This window comes from Pleurodeles waltl, chromosome 6 (genome assembly GCF_031143425.1).
Source record: "Pleurodeles waltl isolate 20211129_DDA chromosome 6, aPleWal1.hap1.20221129, whole genome shotgun sequence".
Lineage (NCBI taxonomy): Eukaryota > Metazoa > Chordata > Amphibia > Caudata > Salamandridae > Pleurodeles > Pleurodeles waltl.
This window is the reverse complement of record NC_090445.1, coordinates 982926950-982947670: the sequence shown is the minus strand read 5'-3', so window position 1 is coordinate 982947670 and position 20721 is coordinate 982926950. Positions and strand designations below refer to the sequence as shown.

General features: G+C 42.8%; 1 protein-coding gene across 2 annotated transcripts in view; it reads left to right on the top strand.

Moving 5' to 3' along the window:
- Nucleotides 1–20721, top strand: part of SLC16A12 (solute carrier family 16 member 12) — a 511884-nt gene that overhangs the window by 345400 nt on the left and 145763 nt on the right. For both annotated transcript variants that reach the window (XM_069239860.1, XM_069239861.1), the window contains exon 4: nt 12906–13123. In XM_069239860.1, the coding sequence (XP_069095961.1) occupies nt 12942–13123 (182 nt within the window). In that variant the 5' untranslated portion in view covers nt 12906–12941. The remainder of the gene's footprint in view (nt 1–12905; nt 13124–20721) is intronic.

Sequence of the window (20721 nt, the reverse complement as noted above, 5' to 3'; positions counted from 1 at the left end):
TCATTTAATTGCACAGCTACAGCCGTGACAAACCTCTAGAGAAGAAAGGTCTTTAAAACACCAATGTTTTCTGTAGTCCCACAGTAGACTTTAAAAAGAATCCAACTGAACGACAAACAATGTGGTTGCAGAGGGTCTGTACGATGTAAAGTGTGGTTTTATATTTAAAAATAAACATGGAACTTAAGGATTGGTACCAAATATAGAAGAGTATGCACATATCGAATAGTAAATTGCTTAGAAAACTTAGAAAACATGCAAAAAAACTCAAAAACAGCAATCTTGGACCTTGAATCTTGAGTGATATTTCATCACATGGACATAATTGAATTGAGGTCATATCATATTGACCCAAAAGGGAAAGACAGATGCCATTTTATGCTGCCTATACGAAATGATATCAATAATTGATTTTCCCACATATTGCTTACAGATGAGAGATAGGGTTCAGTACTGTGGGGTGGTTGGCATAATGGCATATCCACGTATTGTGGGCTTGCTCATTTCTATTGTTGTGCATTTCTGCTCCACCCTTTCCCAGTAAATCTTTTTGACCCAAGTTTTCTCTTTTAATTTTTTTTAATGGTCATAAGATACAGGCCAGGCCATTCAAGTTCATAGAACAACTATCTAATAAGTTTGAGCCAAGGGATAGTGTATCCCTGGTCACATGCAAGACAATCCTCTATTATGTCCCTGCCTAAAATAGCACATTTGTTAGCCCATACCAACAACCATAGTAGTAGGGGGGCTTATTTGATAGGATCTGTGACATATTTGAGTCGTAACTCCTCATGGGCAAAGTAGTGGGATCTGCTAGGTGAAAAGGCAGGGAGTCTCCTACAGAATCCGTTTTCTTCGACGTGAAGGCTATTAATTGTACTATATCCCAAATAGGCACCTTGTAAGTTAGGATTGAGATAAACCTATGTTGAAATGTTTCTATCAGAGTTAGTATGGGCTTAGACCCAACTTATTTCACTAAATTAAAAAAGAGCCCATCATTGACCAATCAAACTGGGCCTATTTAGAAGAGAATGACCCCAGCTGTACAGAGAATCAAAAGTAATACTCAACTAAATGAAGCCATATAACCTTGCAATAGACTTGCCCTTAATATGAATTGGTCTTATTTTGGATGGGCTAGCCCGCACAGCTATATAGTGCGTTATAGTCAAGTTTGTTTCCAAAACCAGTCTTTGAGTCAAAATCCCCCTTATGATTAGAATAAAACATTTAGCATCACGAAACAAGCGTTGCTTCAATATTCCATTTACAATAACAAGTATTGCTACTGCAGCTTTTGCCTCTTTGATCGACTGAGTTATAAAAATGAATACAAAAATAATGAAAATTCAAAGAGTGAACACAACAGGATTTGAATACTTGGGTGTGGGAATGGGATTGGGACCAATCTGAGCATAAGGGGTGGATGTACAAAAATAGCCAACCCCCTGACCTCCCCAGGTCTGCCCATGGCAGAAGGAACTGCCAAGATAAATAAACTACAAAATAAACTCAAAAAATTTCTTTCATGTCCTAAGTTTCTTGGAGCATGATGATATTTTTTGACATAATCAAGCCGATCCACATCAGCACCTTTTGGGGTGATGCCAGTGATGCTCCAGCAAACAGTCTTAAGGAATAGCTTCTCCCAGCTAGAACTCATTAAGAATGACAGAACTTTGCAGGGGATCTGATTGCCTCAAATTATTTACTCTCGGGTCAACATCAGCCTCAATCGCTCAATCCATATCTTTAGATCACAAAGTAAAGAAAATTTGATTGCCAGACAGTACTGCGTCATGTAACTTAGGCTTTTAGACGATCAACCTGAGGTGAAACTAGTGCTGATGCTTAATGATTATAGAAATAGGCCAGGGGCAAAAGAATAATGTTCTTTCCATTTTATTGACCACATACACTTTGAGAAAGGATGTTACAGGCCACAGCAGGGGGTCTGAAACTGATGACTACACCATTCTCGTTATTTCTCTTCCTCGGGAACCATATCCAGCTCACCCTTCTTATCCATAGGAGGTTGGTGTAGTGAGCCTGGTTAAAACACACATGCATAGTAAGCCAATGACACACCTTGTTTTTTTTAGCTGAGCTGTAGACGCTGTTGCTGCTGGCAAAAGCACCAGGACGTTAGCAAGAACAATCTCATTTGGACATGCTTCATGCTCCAAATTCATCACAAGAATTCTATCTCTATTGGGGGATCTGGGGTAGGGTTATAACGGTCTACCCCTAACTTCTCTTGTTGCCTCGGTCATCTGTGGCAGGCTGACCGATACCTCATCGTTCTTCATATTCTCGAGGACCTAATTCATTTGTTAGTAAAGGCCACATGACAGATCCTGAATTATATCTGGGTAAAGGGGATTTTACAGGGCCAATATTAGGATCGACAGAACATGACGTAGCATGGCCCATATCGCAGTTGTGCACAAAACTGTATTTTGCCTGAGTTGCTGTCAATTTTGTAATTTCTTGTGCAAGCGCACCAAGGCAGTCAACCAGCAGGCTAGTGCAAGTTTCAATCATGGACTTTAATTTACCAAAAACAAATCCCATTCTACACCAGGGCTAATGCCCCTAAAAACTTCATTATGAGCTGCCTGACCTATATTGATTGAAGGCGTAGAAATGCGATCCAGCTCTACTTCAGTGTGCCTTGACCTTTTCTTCCTTTTTGCAGTCATGCCAGAATCAATAAGCTAGGGTCTATCCTAGGTAGGCAAAGTGGGTTCGGGTGCCAGTAGCAATAAGGGTAAGAGTAAGGAAACAGGTGGCACAATATGCAATATGTTTATACCTAGAGTCTATTGGGCGCAATCGCTTGAGGTGCCGCCATAGGCTCATTAAGGTCCAACAATAGTTGCTCTCCTCAAAATCAATCTCTTTAGAGACTGCTCCCACGCTAAAAATGTATCCAATGTGCTGCATTTAGTGCAGCAGTAGATTTGATACATGCTACTGTCCTTTTACCCATTTTAACAACTGTAACAAAATTGGGAACTATATAGTTGTACTTAGGGCGCAATCAGGCGTAGTATAGCTGTTTTAAAGAGGCAAGAATCTGGCTCAAATTGCACTAGCCAATTATTGATGACAGATTGTCAGTTGCTCTTACCTTCGAGGCCCCACAGCACCAATATCACGTTCCCTCCCACTCCACAATGGATAAGAAGATAGGGAAATGAATCGACCAGTAGCTTACAAAAAGGATTGTCCCACTACCAAGAGGGGTGGTCCAGCCCAGCCTCTTCTGGGCTCTGACCGACACAGAGGGGGAAGCTCTTGGCCTGGTCTTCACCCAGGCAGCACACAGGCCCACCCCACACACACTCGGCACAGGGGGATACCCGGGCGCACTTAGCACTCTCTACTCCCTCTTCATGGTCCTAAGGTCGGCATAGGTTATAGCAGGGCTTATGGGACACGTTGTCCCCCGCAGAAAAGTCACAGAAACCATGTACCAGCTGTCCCATTCCTCACTGACCCATGTAAGTTGGTGACACAAGCTGACCTGGTACAAGAGAGAGCTACTGTAGCACTTCTGTACCATGCTGTCAGGGTGCAAGTTCAGCTGGCCCATGGTTGGCTGTCACCTGCCCCAGGCTCTCATTAGCCTCGGGGAAAAGGAGGCTTAAGGAGGCCTGGGGCAGACAATAGCTGCCCCAGTGCTCATCTCTCCTTTATTCCCTCAGAACACACGAGGTTGATGGGGACAGTTTAAAGCTGATAGCTGCCCCTGTCTTCCATGGCAAGCACTCTTTTTCAGTTGATGGAGAAACTGGACAGCTGATATCAGTTCATAATTGTGATTTGTGAATATGACACCGGGACACAACCACCTGCCCTCCTTAGCACTCACAATAATGGTGGCGAGTCCAGTTGACAGCTGCTCTGGCACATGGTTCACAACATTGTAAGGGGTCCCAAGAAAGCTCTCCAGTATTGCACAACGTCTCCCGTGCGCCTCTAGCTGCCCTTGTCGATCTTCACCCACATCGTTTTGCTCGTCCAAGAAAACAGATTAGGTGACAGTTGTCCTGAGGCAGCTGTAGATGTGTACTGCCAATGAGCACAGGACAAAGCCGAGAGTTTATGAGCCATCAATTGCCCCTTCCCTTGATATGAATGAAACACTGCCACATGATGTAAGTACATTCTGGTGACTCAAAAGTCACTTGTATAATATGTACAATCGTATTTTTCGCACGTATATTTTGTCATTGGCTAAATGTTATTTCTACATTCATCTCAAGCAGTGAAATACCTAAAGGAAACAAGCATTTCCAATGCAACGGGTCTTGCGTTTGTTCAAGATAGAGCTAATAGCGTTGTAAAGCAAAAAAAACACGCAGCACGATCGCGCTATGTAAAATGCAGCGCGATCGCGCTGCGTGGAAAATAAACAGATAAAGTAGTCCGGACCCCAGGGTGAAAACATCAAGCCTCGTATGTTTTTAGTACTTTACCGGTGCTGTGTAGGTGGGCTAAACACCGGAAAAGGCATGACCTATGCATGCCTTTCACAAATGAAAGCAAGCAAGCCCACGAACCAATGTAAGTGACTGACGTGGCATGGGCGTGGTTTTAAGCCCAAAGAGAGATAACAGATGGACGGAGCGCTTTGTGCTCGCCCATAAAAAGGAGCATTTGAAATCCATAGTAGTAAAACTTACAGTGGACTAAATATTACTTGTCACTTTTTCCGAAAGGCAGCGACACAGTCTTTTTTATCCAAGTATCAACGACCTGATGTAGAGAATTTATAATAAATCTCAGCCCACAATGGCATTTCCATCGTGCATATCGGGACACACATACAGTGACACCCATATTTAGTGTAAAAGGTCATTTATTAGAACAGGATTTAAACATAAACATCAATAAACTTCAAACTGTATCCCCCATTTTTAACAAGCCCCAACTCTTAACAGTTCCCTTGATCCTCCTTCTTTCTTCCAAAGCCTCTCTTCGATTCTCCTCCCCTAGACACACCCCTATTCCTCTCATGCCCTCCTTACTTGTAGCATACCCCCTTACTCTGATCCTTCCTCTCCTTGTTTTTCCCCTTGGAAGGGTGGACAAGCCCGCATCTGGCTCTCCACCCTCCCCCATCTTCTGCTGCCCTTAAGAAACACCTGCCCTAACTGACTTTTCTCCCCCCCACCATACCCCCGTTCCTATAAAAACCCCCATTGTCTTCTTTCCTTTCCTCCCATCCTCCATAATCTGCCGGGTGGGTGGGTGGTCAATCTAACGGTCGGCCTCTCCCACGGTCAGCACGGAAAGAGGCCGACCATCCCTCCCACCCCCTTATAAACCCACCTCCCCAAGCCCACCCCCTCTTACCTTCTTCCAATCAGGTGCCCGTGCTCCACTTCCTGTCCTCCTGAAAGAGCCTGCAGAGAGACTAGAACGAGTCACTCTTTCCGCGGGCCCCTCCATTGTCATTTGTCCTGCTCCTTCCACTAAAGTAATCCTAAAATATTCTAAACTTGTTTCTTTGACAATTTCATCACTATTCGGATGATGAAAAATGTTAAATATTGTTTCAAAATAAAAGTCCTGTTGGTAAGAGGTTGCAATCAGAAAACGAACAGATTTATGAGGACACTTTAGTCTTCTCATCCCCTCTGATCCAAAGAGGACAAATCTAAAAAATATATGATTATTCCACCTCATTTTGAACATAATTATTCTTAGCTTCAAGACTAGACACACACTTTGTTCAGCAAATTCACTCAGAGCATTTTCTTTGCAATGAATACAACTACTGATGCCTGAACCAAACTTCAGATGAAATATGCATTATTTTTTATGGCAATTCATTCAAAGTAACAACCTTAGCAGTTTAAAGAAAACAGCAGATGCGAATCTGATAACATGCTGGTATGTTAGCCTAGTATATGTGCAATCTTACATTGCTTCTCAAACTGGCCCTTTTGCATGGCACCTCTCGTGGACAAACATGACAAACAAGCTGCTCCCAAATCCCCTACACTGGACAGTGCACATTGGATTTTGGTGGGCATTGGACTTGTTTCACATTAAAAGTTATATTTAAAAACATTAACACTTCCAAATCAATGGTATTCCCCATTAACGGATATTCAGGACCGATACACATTGTTTCAAATATCTGGGGATAGTCATTACGCCTGATGCTGTTCTTTCCCGAGCTCGCAACTTGGAATCAGCCTTGGCACGATTAAAGGGGTAGTAGCAGACATGGTTGCTCTCACCATTGTCACTCAATGGTGATTTTTAAAATGGTGTCCTTGCCCAGACTCCTCTACCAACTTCAAAACCACCCCATCTGATCTCCAAATCATGGTTCTGCCAAACTGACACAATACTTACCGGCTTACTATGGAGGTTGGGGTGGGGCTGGGAGGGGAACGTCCTGCATAGCCTTGACCAAATGTTTTCAACCGACATCCAATGGAGGTATCGCTGCTGCTGACATTACCTCTTATTATTTTGCCTCCCACTTGCTCATTGTTAATGAGTGGTGGTGTGCAGCAGAGAAATGTGCAATGGGTGCCCTTCCTCTGCTGGATTATATCTATGGAGAATCTAGATTGATTTTCTTCCCCCAGCAACACAAGTAGTACTGATTATATGGAAAACTACTCTGCGCTGCATGGTATGGTGGGTTAGGCTCATGGCCCAGACTCCATTGTGGCGTGGTGTCCTATTAAAACAAGTGGCACACCTAGAAGGTTTCAGGAAATGAGACATGATTGGCATATCCACACTGGGGGATGTGATGTCCGATGTCTGACAACCTTTCAGGAGCTTCAACAAGAACTCAACCTTTATCATAGTCATTGTTATTTACAATTAGTCATGCCCTTGCCCCATATGTAAGTGACCTCGATTCCCTTCCCAATATAATCCTTTGGAGTGTAAATTGCTTGCGGAAGATCTGGGAGACCATAAATTAGAAAAACTGTTACGCACCCTCATTATACACAGCCCTCACACACTGAGAGCCCTTTGTCTGGCCTGATAGACTGACCTTGATAACCTTGGTAATGATGACTGGGCCGACACTTTGGCGTATCAGAAGGATTGCAGCTCATTCAATTTAAATACCTTCATAGAGTCTATTACAGTAGGCAACGTCAAAGAAAATAGGCTTCACTATGCCTGCAATGTCACATGGATGAGGTTTCCTTTATACATACTGTACGGGGGTGTACTATATTGCAAACATTCTGAGAGGGGTTGATCTCCTGTCTGAGTGGAGTACTCTCGTGGGTGATTCCCGTGACTTTTAAGTTGGCTCTTCTACACATTACAGATGATATAGGGGGTAGCATATACAAGCAGACTCTCTTATTCTAGGGAGTAGAAGGCAAAGACTCCCCTGTTGTTGGTGGTTTTGAAGAGGGCTTTTGACCATTGATTGGGCTTGGAAGTGGCAGTTTATCGGGCCATAGGTTGCCCCAGAAAACATAATAAGATCTGGCAGTGCTGGGCGGATAATTGTGGAATCATGCTGCACAACAGTCGATCGACAAACTCTTTGCTAGATGCCGAGATCAAGGAATATGGACATGCGGGTACGAGCTGAGATATATGTGTATACTATGATGTCTAACTTAAATGTTCATAAGTAGGATTGGGTGGTGGGGTAGAATTTCTGTGCAGTTGCAACATTTATGGTTACATGACTGTGAATGATTATCCGCCCTGCATTGTTGTTGGCCATCCTGGCCTTATTGCTCACATAAACCTCAACAAAATCTTTAATGGAAAAAAAAGTTATATTTAAGTTATATTTAACATATACACAAACAAAGACAATTCATATGTGTAGCTGACTTAATACTTTTTTTCTGCAAATAAAATTTATTAGAACAGTGGGATGCTCTACACTTTTACTGGCTGGTAAAAACCCAAAGCTTCAATATTCCAATGTTCTTTGTTCACAGCAGAAGCTGTGAACAAAGTACTCACGTAGCCTGAGGGGATTTTAATCCCATCGAGCACTTTGAGGACGTTGTTTTATTTATTAGAACATTCTGCCCTCTAGTGACAGAATGTTCTAATAGCCTTCGAGCTTGCAGTAGCTGGGTTATATCGGCAATTAAAGTCCTTCTCCCTTGGTAAAGGCCTTTAATGGCCATTATAGCCCGCTATTGTGGGCTCTAAGGCTATAATAAATTATATTCTGACAATCTTCCATGAACATTTCCAGAAGGAGTGTACATTTATTTGAGCCCTGCATTATCATAATTGTATTTGTTGTACTTTATAATCAGGTTCATAATGTGATACTGATGTGACTTCATTTTGAAGTGCAAAACGGTCCAAGGCACTGTCAATTACACAGTTAAAATGTCCTCTCTAACCTTATGTTAGCACATTTACATCACTTTCTGAAATAATGTGAAATCAAAGACATAAACCTGCATCATACCACCTACTGGTGCTTACTTGTTCCTAAGTTTGTATTCATTGGCCCCTTTGGGAAGAGCCTATGTAAACCTATTTCAGAAATTAATTTAGCATTAAAGTGTTTCATAAATGAATGCAATCAGGATACAGCCATGCCCCCACTGAGGAACGTGATTACATAGGCCTCTCACCAATGTGCATTAATATTCATTCTACTATTGAATCTGGGCTATATCTACTAGCAAAATGTCAGAATATGTATGTGATTTCTAGTTGGACTTCTTAGCACATTCTTTGATTTAGTGAGCATCTGGAAAACATTTCATTGGTGGTTTCCTTACCAGCAAAAACTCCTCCAATGGAATTATATCTGCCAATACATGCCCCTGGAACATGGTTTCCTCAGGCAACAAATCGCACAACTGAGGACTTTGTGCATAATTTGGTGATTTTCCTAGTCTCACCTAACTTTCAATCAGAACCTCAGACAGACAGATTGGATTTTATTTCCAATGTTCTCTTTTGAGATTTTTAAAAAAAAATATCTAGCCATATCTGAAAAAGTACATTGCTTACTATGACTATTTATGGTCATTATAGACACACGTTTATTAGTCCTTTGGTTTGTTAAATATTACTAGAGCTTTTGTAACAAAAACACAAACATAAATTGACTTAGATAGTTAGCCACCAACCACTTCTGCATGATAAGCAGTGAAAATGCATTACTATGTCTCCATTGGGGAAGTATGATGTAAGAATTCAATAGCATACCTCGCTTCACTGATCTAGGTCAAAGATCAACTTTGTCCCACCTTACACTCATAGTCATGCCTCTTCTCATGCAACCTCTCCCTCCATGAATGTCCTTCCAAGTCAGATTTATGATCCCTCTGTTCCTTACTGTGACATTTACTCACCTAGTTCTAGACTCTTTTTTGTAATCATTACATTCATGTTCTCACAGCTTTTTTCGTCAGTTACTCCTTCTTGGGGCTCCAAACTTCACATGAACCTCTCCTCCTTTAGGGATATCCATGTTTTCAAAACAACAGTGCCAAACATACATAACTGGGTATTATAAAATGGTGTTAGACAAAGCTGTTCCTTAAACATTGAGACATATGCTCAGCAATACAAAATGTAGTAATTAAGCACTAGTACTATGGAAATGCCATCCAGATTGGCCTTCCAAAAGCCTTGGGTTCCAACACACAGCCATTCTACATCCAACCACAAAATTACTTTCAGGAAAGAAAAAAAATTGACTACATCACCCCTTTCTTGATAGTTCAACACTAGCTTCTGATAGACTCCGATTCAAACAAGTCTGCCTCATTGTCAGTTTGATTCATCTCAAAAGCCACGCCTTTCTCACCTCCTCTTTAAAACTCTCAAGGCAAAAACAAAATCTCACTAGTTGCATCAGAATGCTGTTCAACTTATAGAAATGTGATAAAAGGAAACTTTAGATCCCAGCATTTTCAGCCTATGCATCCACCTATGGTGCACCCTAGAATTCATATTCACTTCTATGTTCCAGAGAAGATCGAACTTTCAGTATACTCTCTATCCATAGTTTTAATCTTTAACATCATAATCGCTGTTTCCATCATACCTAACACCATGAAAATTTGCATCACATCCTGACCATTCTCATACAGCAAACACCCATCCCACGCCATGACATTTCTATACAATCATGATGTGGGAACAAATAATGCTTATGTTGTTTGATGCTGACTTATGTATATACTTGTGTAAATTGGCTTTCACATACATGCTTGTACTCCTGAATTGTGAAGTATTAGTTGCACACTTTCTATTTAATCAAAAAGCTACTGCTGGATGTGTCATTCCAATTTACATTCCCATTTGCTAACCTGGTTTGTAAATGGGAATGCAGTTATCAATGCGACCTAGGTACACAAAGGTTACATCTCAAATTGAACACTCGCAAGGGGGTCCTCAGGCAAGTCACGATCTGCAGTCCCCTATGAATCACTGACAGTGGTGTGGTGAAGGTCTTCAGTGCACAGCAGACACCCATCCCTGCATTTTCTGCCCAAAATGGAAAACATTTTTTACAAAGCTGCCCATGTCCATTAACTGCACACTTTATACTTTAACAAAAACAGTTCTAAGTTTTAAATAGTATAGGTGTGAGCTAGAAGTGCTCATTTGGATTAATGCTGCCTTCCCTCATGGCCACCAACACCATTTGCAAAGAAGAAGATGTCCCAAGAGGACACCTTCCTCTGTGCGAATCAATTTCCACCCCAACTCACGGGTCGGTAACTTATCAGTGGTTTGCATCCTCAGTTGCAGTCTCAAGCCTTTGATACTTCCCATTCAGCATCACGCCAATTCCTACTCGAGGTTCAGAAAGAAATACAGCAGTTCTTTTATGAGCCAGGAAGAATTATACTAGTTGTAAAATGGTTTTGTACATTCTTGAAAGCATTTTATGAATGCAAACCCTGTGATGTTAGGAGCTTCACAATGTGTTACCGCAAAAACACTTTGTACCTCTATCCCCTAATCCTGATTAAAATGAACGCTTCTATAATTTTAATAACACATTTCCCTCCAGTGTGTAATGCTTTCCTTGAGCCAGTTACAACGTTTCTGGTAGGCAGACATGATAAAGTAGATGCTGCTACTGTTCACTTTTCACAATAATATTTGCAGATAGGGTTTGTTGATGTATTCTCTATAACCATTGCTTTCAGGGCAGTGCTTGAGCTATCTGGGCTCTCAGGGAGCTCCAATTTTGACCGACTGCCTTTTGCATGCAAATAATAACAGTCTGATTTCTGCTTTAATACTATAGCAATCTCTCTTGGTTCAATGTGTTGTAGGCCATGTGCTCCTTTTCCTACAATACTGAATTTTAGCTTTATCCGTGCCCTGTTATTTTTTACATTGTACCTTGCATAAGTCACCTCATCTTCTCTTTGGCATTCTCCTTCTGCAATCACTGTATATGAATTAGGGATATCTTTTGATCTGGCCTGTGTTGGCTTCTCCCGAATAACCTGCTCAGGTACACTGAATGCCCCCCAGACATTAGCTCTTGATAGTTGCTCACTTCCCACCTCCAATACATTTTAACACTTTTCCAATTCTTGTCACCAAATAACTCTACAAATAATAAATTACATTTTCATCCCTTATAGGAAGTCGGATGATATATGAACCATGCTCCCTATGCACTTTTCATGCCACCTTTTCATTATTTACCCTTCACAAAGTCCCAAAGAGCTAGCTTCCTAAAATGTTGGAATGTAATGCAGATCGCAACATGCCAATATGAAAACGTGGGTTTTTACCAGAAGACACAGCAGGCAAAAGGACATTTTTGTTTGGTTTGGATTTTGAAGATTTGGTACACAGTAACTGAACACATGAAAAGCTGATTTTTTAAATGTTTTTCAAATTCTGAAATATACAATCTATCACCCTGACTTAGATAGTCTCCAGTACGTTTGCCTTTACCCAATACATTTCATAATACCAAATATTGAGGACTTGCAAAGAGAACATCAGCTGGAAAATAAAGAATTTGCTCCAGAGGAAGAGAGAGGAAAGACTCGATGTGGAGGATCTACTCACGCGCATAATAGGAGTTTGGGAGAGTTTGAGTTAAGAATATACCCTTCATAAGTCCTATTAGCATCACTTACATTTCATTACCAAGATTTGCACTATTTGATATGAAAAAAGTTAAAAGTAAAATCATGTCTCCGGGTTTAGTCCACTGTTTACAGGATTCATAATTTCAAAAGTTTGTTAATGGAAAAAAATGGGAGTGCGCTTTTAATCAGGTGCATTAGTTAAACAGTTTCAAGCACACGGACAAAGGATGTGTACGTGATGTATGTTTTCATTCCTGAAAATTTATAATTTCCTTTTTGCATACTTCTAATACAGATAACTGTGTGGGTGTGAACGTGTCAACCCTAGTGTGTATTTAATTGTAAGAGAGGGAGTTTTTGTCCTCTTACTTAAGATAGCGTATGGGTTCATTTCTTTCTCAGTAGCGAATTATTATGTTTTGTGGCTAGGTTCCATTTGTATTCATATATTTCCTTTTTTTCAATAGCATGTTTTCAATAGCTGCAACATAAAACTGTCTTCAACAGAGAAACCTACTCAATCTGAGTAGTCTATTAAATAAATGGAATATTTAATATCTACTCATTTACCCACAAATTATTTTTTGAAAGTTATTTTGCTTTAATTGATACTGCAATCTGCAAATTACATATGCACATATCATATTATCACTACTGTACACAGTTAACTCTTTATAATACTCATTTGGATGCTACGTTAAGCAATTGTTCTAAAGCCTTTTTAAGTCTTTTAAAACATATCTTAACTACAAAGCACTTTATAGGAAGTTAGAGGAATCTATTTCCTGGGCATGATTGTTATTGTTGTTTTTAATAATTTCTTCCTTATTTTCTCTTCAGATGCCAAAGCTAAACTCTTATATAAGGTAACATTCCATGGCTAAGTCTTATATTGACTGGAACATTTACTGTAACTCTACTAAACTCATAAGCCATAAAATCGCAAGTATGGCTCAGCCAAAGAAAGATGAACACAATTCCCCCCCTGACGGAGGCTGGGGATGGATGATTGTGGCTGGATGCTTCCTCGTTACTGTCTGCACCCGAGCTGTTACAAGGTAGGCTTGAAGATACTTATCTCACTTTTGAGTGGGCTAAAATGATGATGTATTTAAATAACAAATGTGAGTAAATAGCTCAAAATAATACATTTACATTTCCCATCTGAAGTGAATAATTCCATTAAGAACCAAACAAAACGACTGGCGTGAAAAAATCTCAAGCTTAGTTTTGCTTTAAATTTACCTTGTGTCTTAAATGTGCAATATTCTAAATTGATTTTATAATGCATTTGCACACTTGTATAGATTGAAGATTGGAATGAAACTGGCCTTAATGCTGACTTCTAAAAACAAAGTAACAAAATTAAAGGGTAAGAAAACTAAGAGGCAGCGAGTATTTCCCAGTTGACCACTGTACACATAAAGCTATTCGGCCAAGGTGTTCAATTGGGAAGATTCTTCTGTGTGACACTGTTTCTAATTTAGAGCAGAGATATCATACTTTGCTTTACAAAGTAGTGCAAGCAACTCCCGTTATCCAATGGTTAACTATTTCCACTATCATTTTCAATCATGCAATACTGAAACGAACAGGAACAAGGTGTAGTGGGCTGGAGTGGACTGAGGTAGTGGGGTGGATTGGAGAAGAATGAAGTGGATTGGACTAGAGTAGAACAGGGTGGATTGAATGGAGTGGGGTGAATTGGAGTGGGGTGGATTGAAATGGGGTGAGGTGGATTGTAGTGGGGTAAGTGGCTTGGCCCTGAAATGATAGGACTAGGGCGAAGTGGATTGGATTGTAGTGGAGTGGATTCGATTGAGGTGATTTTGAGTGGGGTGGATTAGACTGGGCTGCAGTGGGGAGAATTGAAGTGGACGGGAATAAGGTGGATTGGATTCATGTGATTAGAGTGTGGTGGGCTGTACTGGTGTGGGGTGGATTGGACTGGAGTTGAGTGGATGAATTAGAGTGGGTGGATTAGCTTGGGGATGGAAGAGGATGGATTGGACTGTTGTGGGATGGATTGGTCTAGAGTGGAGTGGGTTGACTGAGTGGAGTGGGGTTGACTGAAGTGAACTGGAGTGGATTAGAGTGGGGTTGACTGGATTGAATTGAGGTGGGTTGGACTGGAGTGGAGTGGGTGGACTAGAGTCGGTTGGATTGGGGTGGGTTGGATTGAATTGGGGTGGATTGCACTGAAGTGGAGTGGATTGAAGTGGGGTGAAACGGACTGGAGTGAGGTGATTTGGACTGGAGTGGGTGAATTGGACTGGAGTGGATTGGAGTGGACTTGAGTGGAGTGAATTGGAGGGGACTAGAGTGGGGTGGATTAGAGTGGGGTGCAATATAATGGGGACGAATGGATTGTGTTGGGTGGACAGGATTGATGTGGATTGGATTCGGGTGGATTGGATATGGGGTGGATTGAATTAGGGTGCATTGGATTTCGGTAGATTGGATTAGATTGAGGTGGACTGGATTGGGGTGGGGTGGATTGGCGTGGTGTGGGGTAGGGTGGGGTGGTTAGGGTTGGAGTAGGGTGGGGTGGAGTGTTTTGGGGCAGATATTTTGGATTGGAGTGGGGAAGAGTATCACGATTGGAGGGGGTAGATTGTTTTGGATTGGAATAGGGCAGATTGTTGTGTATTGGAGTGACACAGATGTTTGGATTGGAGTGGGGCAGATTGTTTTGGACTGGAGTGAGGCAGATTGTTTTGGGTTGGAGTGGGCTGATTGGAGTGGTGCATATTGTTGTGTATTGAAGTGAGGCAGATTGTTTTGGACTGGAGTGGGGCTAATTGTTTTGTATTGGAGTGCGGCAGATTTGAGTGGGGCTCACTGCTTTGGATTGGAGTGGGCAGATTGCTTTGGATTGGAGTGGGGGCAGATTGGATTGGGGCAGACTTTTTTGGATTGAAGTGGGTCAATTTGTTTTAGATTGGAGTGGGGCAGAATGCTTTGGATTGCTTTGGATAGACTGTTTTGGATTAGAGTGGGTCAGATTGTTTTGGTTTGTACTGAGACAGATTGGAGTGGGGCACTGTGTTTTGGGTTGTTGTGGAGCAAATTGTTTTGGACTATAGTGGGGCAGATTGGTTTGATTGTAGTGGGTTCAGACTGTTTTGGAATGGAGTAGGGCAGATTGCTTTGAATTAGAGCTGGACAGATTGTAGCAGGACAGATTGTTTTGGATTGGAATGGGGCAGATTTTAGTGGGGTAATTTGGGGTGGGGAAGATCAGGGTGATGGGGACTGGATTGGTTTGGAGTGGGGTCGATTGGGTGGGAGGAGGGGATTTGAGTTGGGCAGATTTTTTTTGGATTGAAGTGGAGCAGATGGTTTTGGATTTGAGTGGGCAAAGTGGAGTGGGGCAGATTGTTTTAGATTGGAGCGGTGTACGAAGCTGGCTGTCCATATGGTGCACTAAAAAGAAGTACACCGTGCAGAGAGTCCAGTGGATCCCCATTGATGGAACAGGTCTGTGGTCTGTGACTTTGCATTTGCTGATACTACTTGGTCAAAAAGTGGCCACACAAGTAAATTCAAAAACTGCCTTAAGATAATTAGCATTTTTGAATTGGATATTTTTCCAAATCTTAAAAGTAACTGTAATGGCCCTGGTTAGGTCCCCGTAGCTTAACAATTAAAAAATGTTAAAATCTTACTTTAGTTAGGACTGTAAAATCTAGGCTAAACTTTGATTGAAGTGGTGCAGATTGGAGTGGGGTAGATTCTTTTGGATTGGAGTGGGGCAGGAGGTGTTGGATTAGAGTGTGGCAGATTGTTTTGGATTGGATAGGGGCAGGTTGGAGAGGGGCAGATTGTTTTGGATTGGAGTGGGTAGACTTTTTTAGATTGGAGTGGGCAAAATGTAGTGGGGCAGATTGTTTTAGAATACAGTGAAGTAGATTGTTTTGGATTGGGGCAGATTGGAGATAGCAGATTCTTTTGGATTGGAGAGGGGCAGAGTGTTTTGGATTGCATTGCAGCAGGTTGGAGTATAGCAGATTGTTTTGGATTGGAGTGGGCATACTGTTTTGGTTTGTACAGGGACAGATTGTAGTGCGGGAGATTGCTTTGGTTTGCAGTGGGCCATTTGTTTTGGTTCGTACACGGAAAGATTGCAGTGGGGCAGATTGTTTGGACTATAGTAGGTCAGACTGGAGTGGGGCGCATTGTTTTTGACTGGAGTGGGGCAAATTGTTTTGGATTAGAGGGAGACACATTAGAGCATGATAAATTAGAGTGGGGCAGATTGTTTTGGATTGGAGTGGGGCAGATTGTTCAGGACTGAAGTGGGGCAGATCAGCATAGATCAGATCAGAGTGGGGTGGATTGGGGTAGGGCGAGTAGAGTGGATCAGGGTGAGGTGGATTGGAGTGGGTTGGATTGGATTGGAGTGAGGCTGATTGGATTGGAGTGGGGGGATTGGAGTGGATCAGATTGTTTCGGATTGGAGTGGGGCACATTGGGGTAAAGCAGATTGTTTTAGATTAGATTAGATCTTGAGTCAGGCAGAAGGAGTGTGGTAGATTGTTTCGGATTAGACTTGGCAGATTCTTTTGTGTTGGAGTGTAACAGACTGGAGTTTGGCAGATTGTTCGGAGCGGGGCAGATTGTTTTGGATTTGAGTGGGGCAGATCAGAGTGGGGCAGATCAAAGAGGGGTGGATTGGGGTAGTCTGCAGTGGGGTGGATCAAGATGAGGTGAACTGGATTGGAGTGGGGTAGATTGGACTGGAGGGTTCAGATTGTTTTGGATTGGAGTGGGGCTGATTTGTTTGGATTGGAGTTGGGCAGATTAGACTGGGGCAGATTGTTTTAGATAAGAGTGGAGTAGATTGCTCTAGACTGGAGTCGGGCAGATTGGAGTGAGTCAGATGATTTTGGATTGGAGTGGGCAGATTGTATTGAATTGGAGTGGGGCAAATTGGAGTTTGGCAGATTGTTTTGGATTGAAATGAACAGATTGTATTGGACTTGAGTGGTTCAGCTTGGATTGGGGAAGATTGGTTTAGGTTTTTACTGGGGCAGATTGGAGGGGGGCACAGTGATTTGGATTGTAGTGCTGCAGATGGGCTTGGATTGAAGTGGGGCAGGCTGTTTTGGAATGGAGTAGGCAGATTGTTTTGGATTATAGTTGGACAGATTGGAGCAGGGCATTTTGTTTTTTGACTGGGTGTAGCAGATTGTTTTGATTTGGAGTGGGGTAGATTTTTATGGATTAGAGTGGGGCAGATTGGAGTGGGTCACATTGCTGTGGATTGGAGTGGGCAGATTGTTTTTGATTGGAGTGGGGCAGATTTGAGAGGGACTGATTGCTTAGAATTGCTGTGGGTAAATTGTTTGGTTTGGAGTGGGGCAGATTGTTTTAGTTAGCACTGGGACAGGCTGGAGTGGGGCAGATTGTGTTGGGTTGTAGTGGGGCAGATTGTTTTAGATTGGAGTGGGGCAGATTGTTTTGGATTGGTGTGGGGCAGAATGGAGTGGGGCATATTGTTTTTTATTTGAGTGGGGCATATTGTTTTGGATTGGACTGGGGCCAATTGGAGTGGGACAGATTGTTTTGAATTGGAGAGGGTGCAGATAGGTTTGGGGCAGATTGTTTTGGATTGGAGTGGGACTGATTATTATGGATTGGAGTGGTGCAGATTGTTTTCGATTGGAATGGGGCGGACTGCTGTCTTTTGGAGTGGGGGCGATTGTTTTGGATTTGAGAAGGGCAGATTGTTTTGGCTTGGAGAAGGGTAGATTGGAGTGGGAAGATTGTTTCAAATGGGAGAATGGCTAATTGTTTTAGATTTGAGTGGGGCAGATTGTTTTGGATTGGAGAGGGGCAGATTGGGGTTGGGCAGATCGGGGTTAAGTGGACTGGATTGGATTGGAGTGGGTGGATTGGATTGGACTGGGGGGCTTGGGGTTGGGCAGATTGTTTGTGATAGGAGTGGGGCAGATTGTTTTGGACTGGAGTGGGAAAAATAGATTGGGGCAGATTGTTTTAGATTAGAGCGGGTAGATTGATTTTGATTGGAGTTGGGTAGATTGGAGTGAGGCAGATTCTTTTGGATTGGAGTGGGGCAGATTCTTTTGGATTGGAATGGAGCATGGTGGAGTGTGGCTGATTTTTTTGGATTGGGGTGGAACAGATGGGAGTGGGGCAGATCAAAGGGGGCAGATTGGAGTGGGCATATCAGAATGGGTATGATTGGGGTGGGGTGGAGTGGTGTGGATCAAGGTGAGGTGAAGAGGATTGGATTGGAGTGGTGTGGACTGGACTGGAGTGGGACAGGTTGTTTTGTATTTGAGTGGGGCAGATTAAAGTGGGGCAGATTGTCTTGGACTGGAGTGGGGGTGATTATTTTGGACTGGAGTGAGGCAGATTGTTTTCAATTAGAGTGGAGTAGAATGTTTTGGGTTGGAGCAGATTATTTTGGATTCGAGCGGGCAAATTGGAGAGGGCAGATTGGAGTGGGGCTGATTGGAGTGAGGTGGATTTGAGTAGGGCAGATGTTTTCAGGTTGGAGTGGACAGATTGTTTTGAATTGGAGTGGGGCAGATTGTTTTAGATTAGAGTTGGGAAAACTGATTTGGTTTGGAGTGGGGCAGATGTGATTGTAGCAGATTGTTTTGGATTGTACTGGGACTGGTTGGAGTGTGGGAAACTGTTTTGGATTGTAGTGGGGTAGAATGTTTGGATCATAGTGGGCTGATTTTTTGATTCTACAGTGGGGAACATTGTTTTGGACTGAAGTGGGGTAGACTGATTTCGAACTGAGTAGGCAGATTGTTTTGGATTGGAGTGGAACATATTGCAGTGGGGCAGAGTGTTCTGGATTGGAGTGGGGCAGATTGTTTTGGATTGGAGTGGAGCAAATTGTAGTTGGGTAGATTGGAGTCGGACAGATTGGAGTGGGGCAGATTGGAGTCAGGTGGATCGGGTGAGGTGGACTGGATTGGAGTGGGGTAGATTAGAGTGGGGCGGATTGGAGTAGGAGATTGGAGTAAGGAAGATTGTTTTGTATTGGAGTGGGCAGATTGTTTTGGATTGGAGCGGGGAGATTGTTCTAAATTACAGTAGGGCAGATTGTTTGGTTTGGTGTGGTGCAGATTGTTTTGGATTGGAATGGGGCTGATTGTTTTGGATTGGAGAGGAACATATTGCAGTGGGGCAGATTGTTCTGGATTGGAGTGGGGCAGATTGTTTTGGATTGGAGTGGAGCAAATTATAGTTGGGTGGATTGGAGTCGGACAGATTGGAGTGGGGCAGATTAGAGTCAGGTGGATCGGGTGAGGTGGACTGGATTGGAGTGGGGTAGATTAGAGTGGGGCGGATTGGAGTAGGAGATTGGAGTAAGGAGGATTGTTTTGTATTGGAGTGGGCAGATTGTTTTGGATTGGAGCAGGGAGATTGTTCTAAATTACAGTAGGGCAGATTGTTTGGTTTGGTGTGGTTCAGATTGTTTTGGATTGGAATGGGGCTGATTGTTTTGGATTGGAGAGGATGATCTTGGAGTTGGATGGATTGGAGTGGGGTGAATTGGAGTGGGTGGTCGGGAGAGGTGGTCTGGATTGCAGTGGGGTGAATTGGAGTGGGGAACTGGAGTAGGGTAGAATGTTTTGGATTGGATTGGGGGATTGTTTTGAATTGGAGTGAGGCAGATTGTTTTGGATTGGAGTGGGCAGATTGTTTCGGATTGGTGGGGCAGATTGTTTTGGATTGGAGTGGGGCAAATTGTTTCAGATTAGAATGGGGCATATTGTTTTGGATTGCAGTGGGGCAGATTGTTTTGGTTTGAGGTGGGGCAGAGTTTTGTAGATTGGAGAGGGGCAGATTGCATTTGATTGCTGTATTGTAGTGAGGCAGGTTGTTTTGGGCTGGGGGGGTTCCGAATATTGCAGTGTGGTGGATTAGAATGGAGTGGGGTAAATTAGACTGGAGTGCTGTGGACTGGACTGGAGATTGACTGATTGGAGTGGGGCATATTCTTTGGATAGTGTGCCATGCATGAGTATAACAGGTCTTCCATTTTGGAAGTCCACTGCCTAGACCAGAGTTGAAGATGGACAAGAGGTCGCTTTCACCAGACAGCTTATGGGTATTTCTGGCATCTCCTAGATGAAAGGGGGGAACGGGATATGCTATTGTGAAGAAAGAAGAGGCAGTCTTTCTGTAGAAGTGCCAAGACTCTTCGTGATACATTGGGCTGGAAATGACTCGGACTACAGCAGCCATTAAGAAGATGGCAGGGGGTGCAAAGTGAGACCTGCAGTATCTGTTGTTAGAGAATGAATCGTTTGCAGTGGAACAGATTCTGGTCTCTCTTCCTGCTCTCTGTGTGGAGGTTTCACTAATTGCTGGGTAAAGCCTGCTCACACCACTTTGTACTTCTTTGGTGGGCACACCACCTGGAGACTGCTCTGCTGGCAGAGCAGCATTGCTGTCAAAGGCCAGGCATTGAAAGTAGCCTGATAAAGACACATGAACTGGGAACCAACCCAAACCGTATCCAAGGAAGCATACCTGGAATACCCATTCACCATCTGTAGGGTCTTTATAAAGATGGAAGCTCAAGACCCCTTGTGTACATTGCTGTGGCCTCTTCTACCAATGATGGGTGCTCAGCAGAGTACTCAAGGACTACTATGCAGCCAAG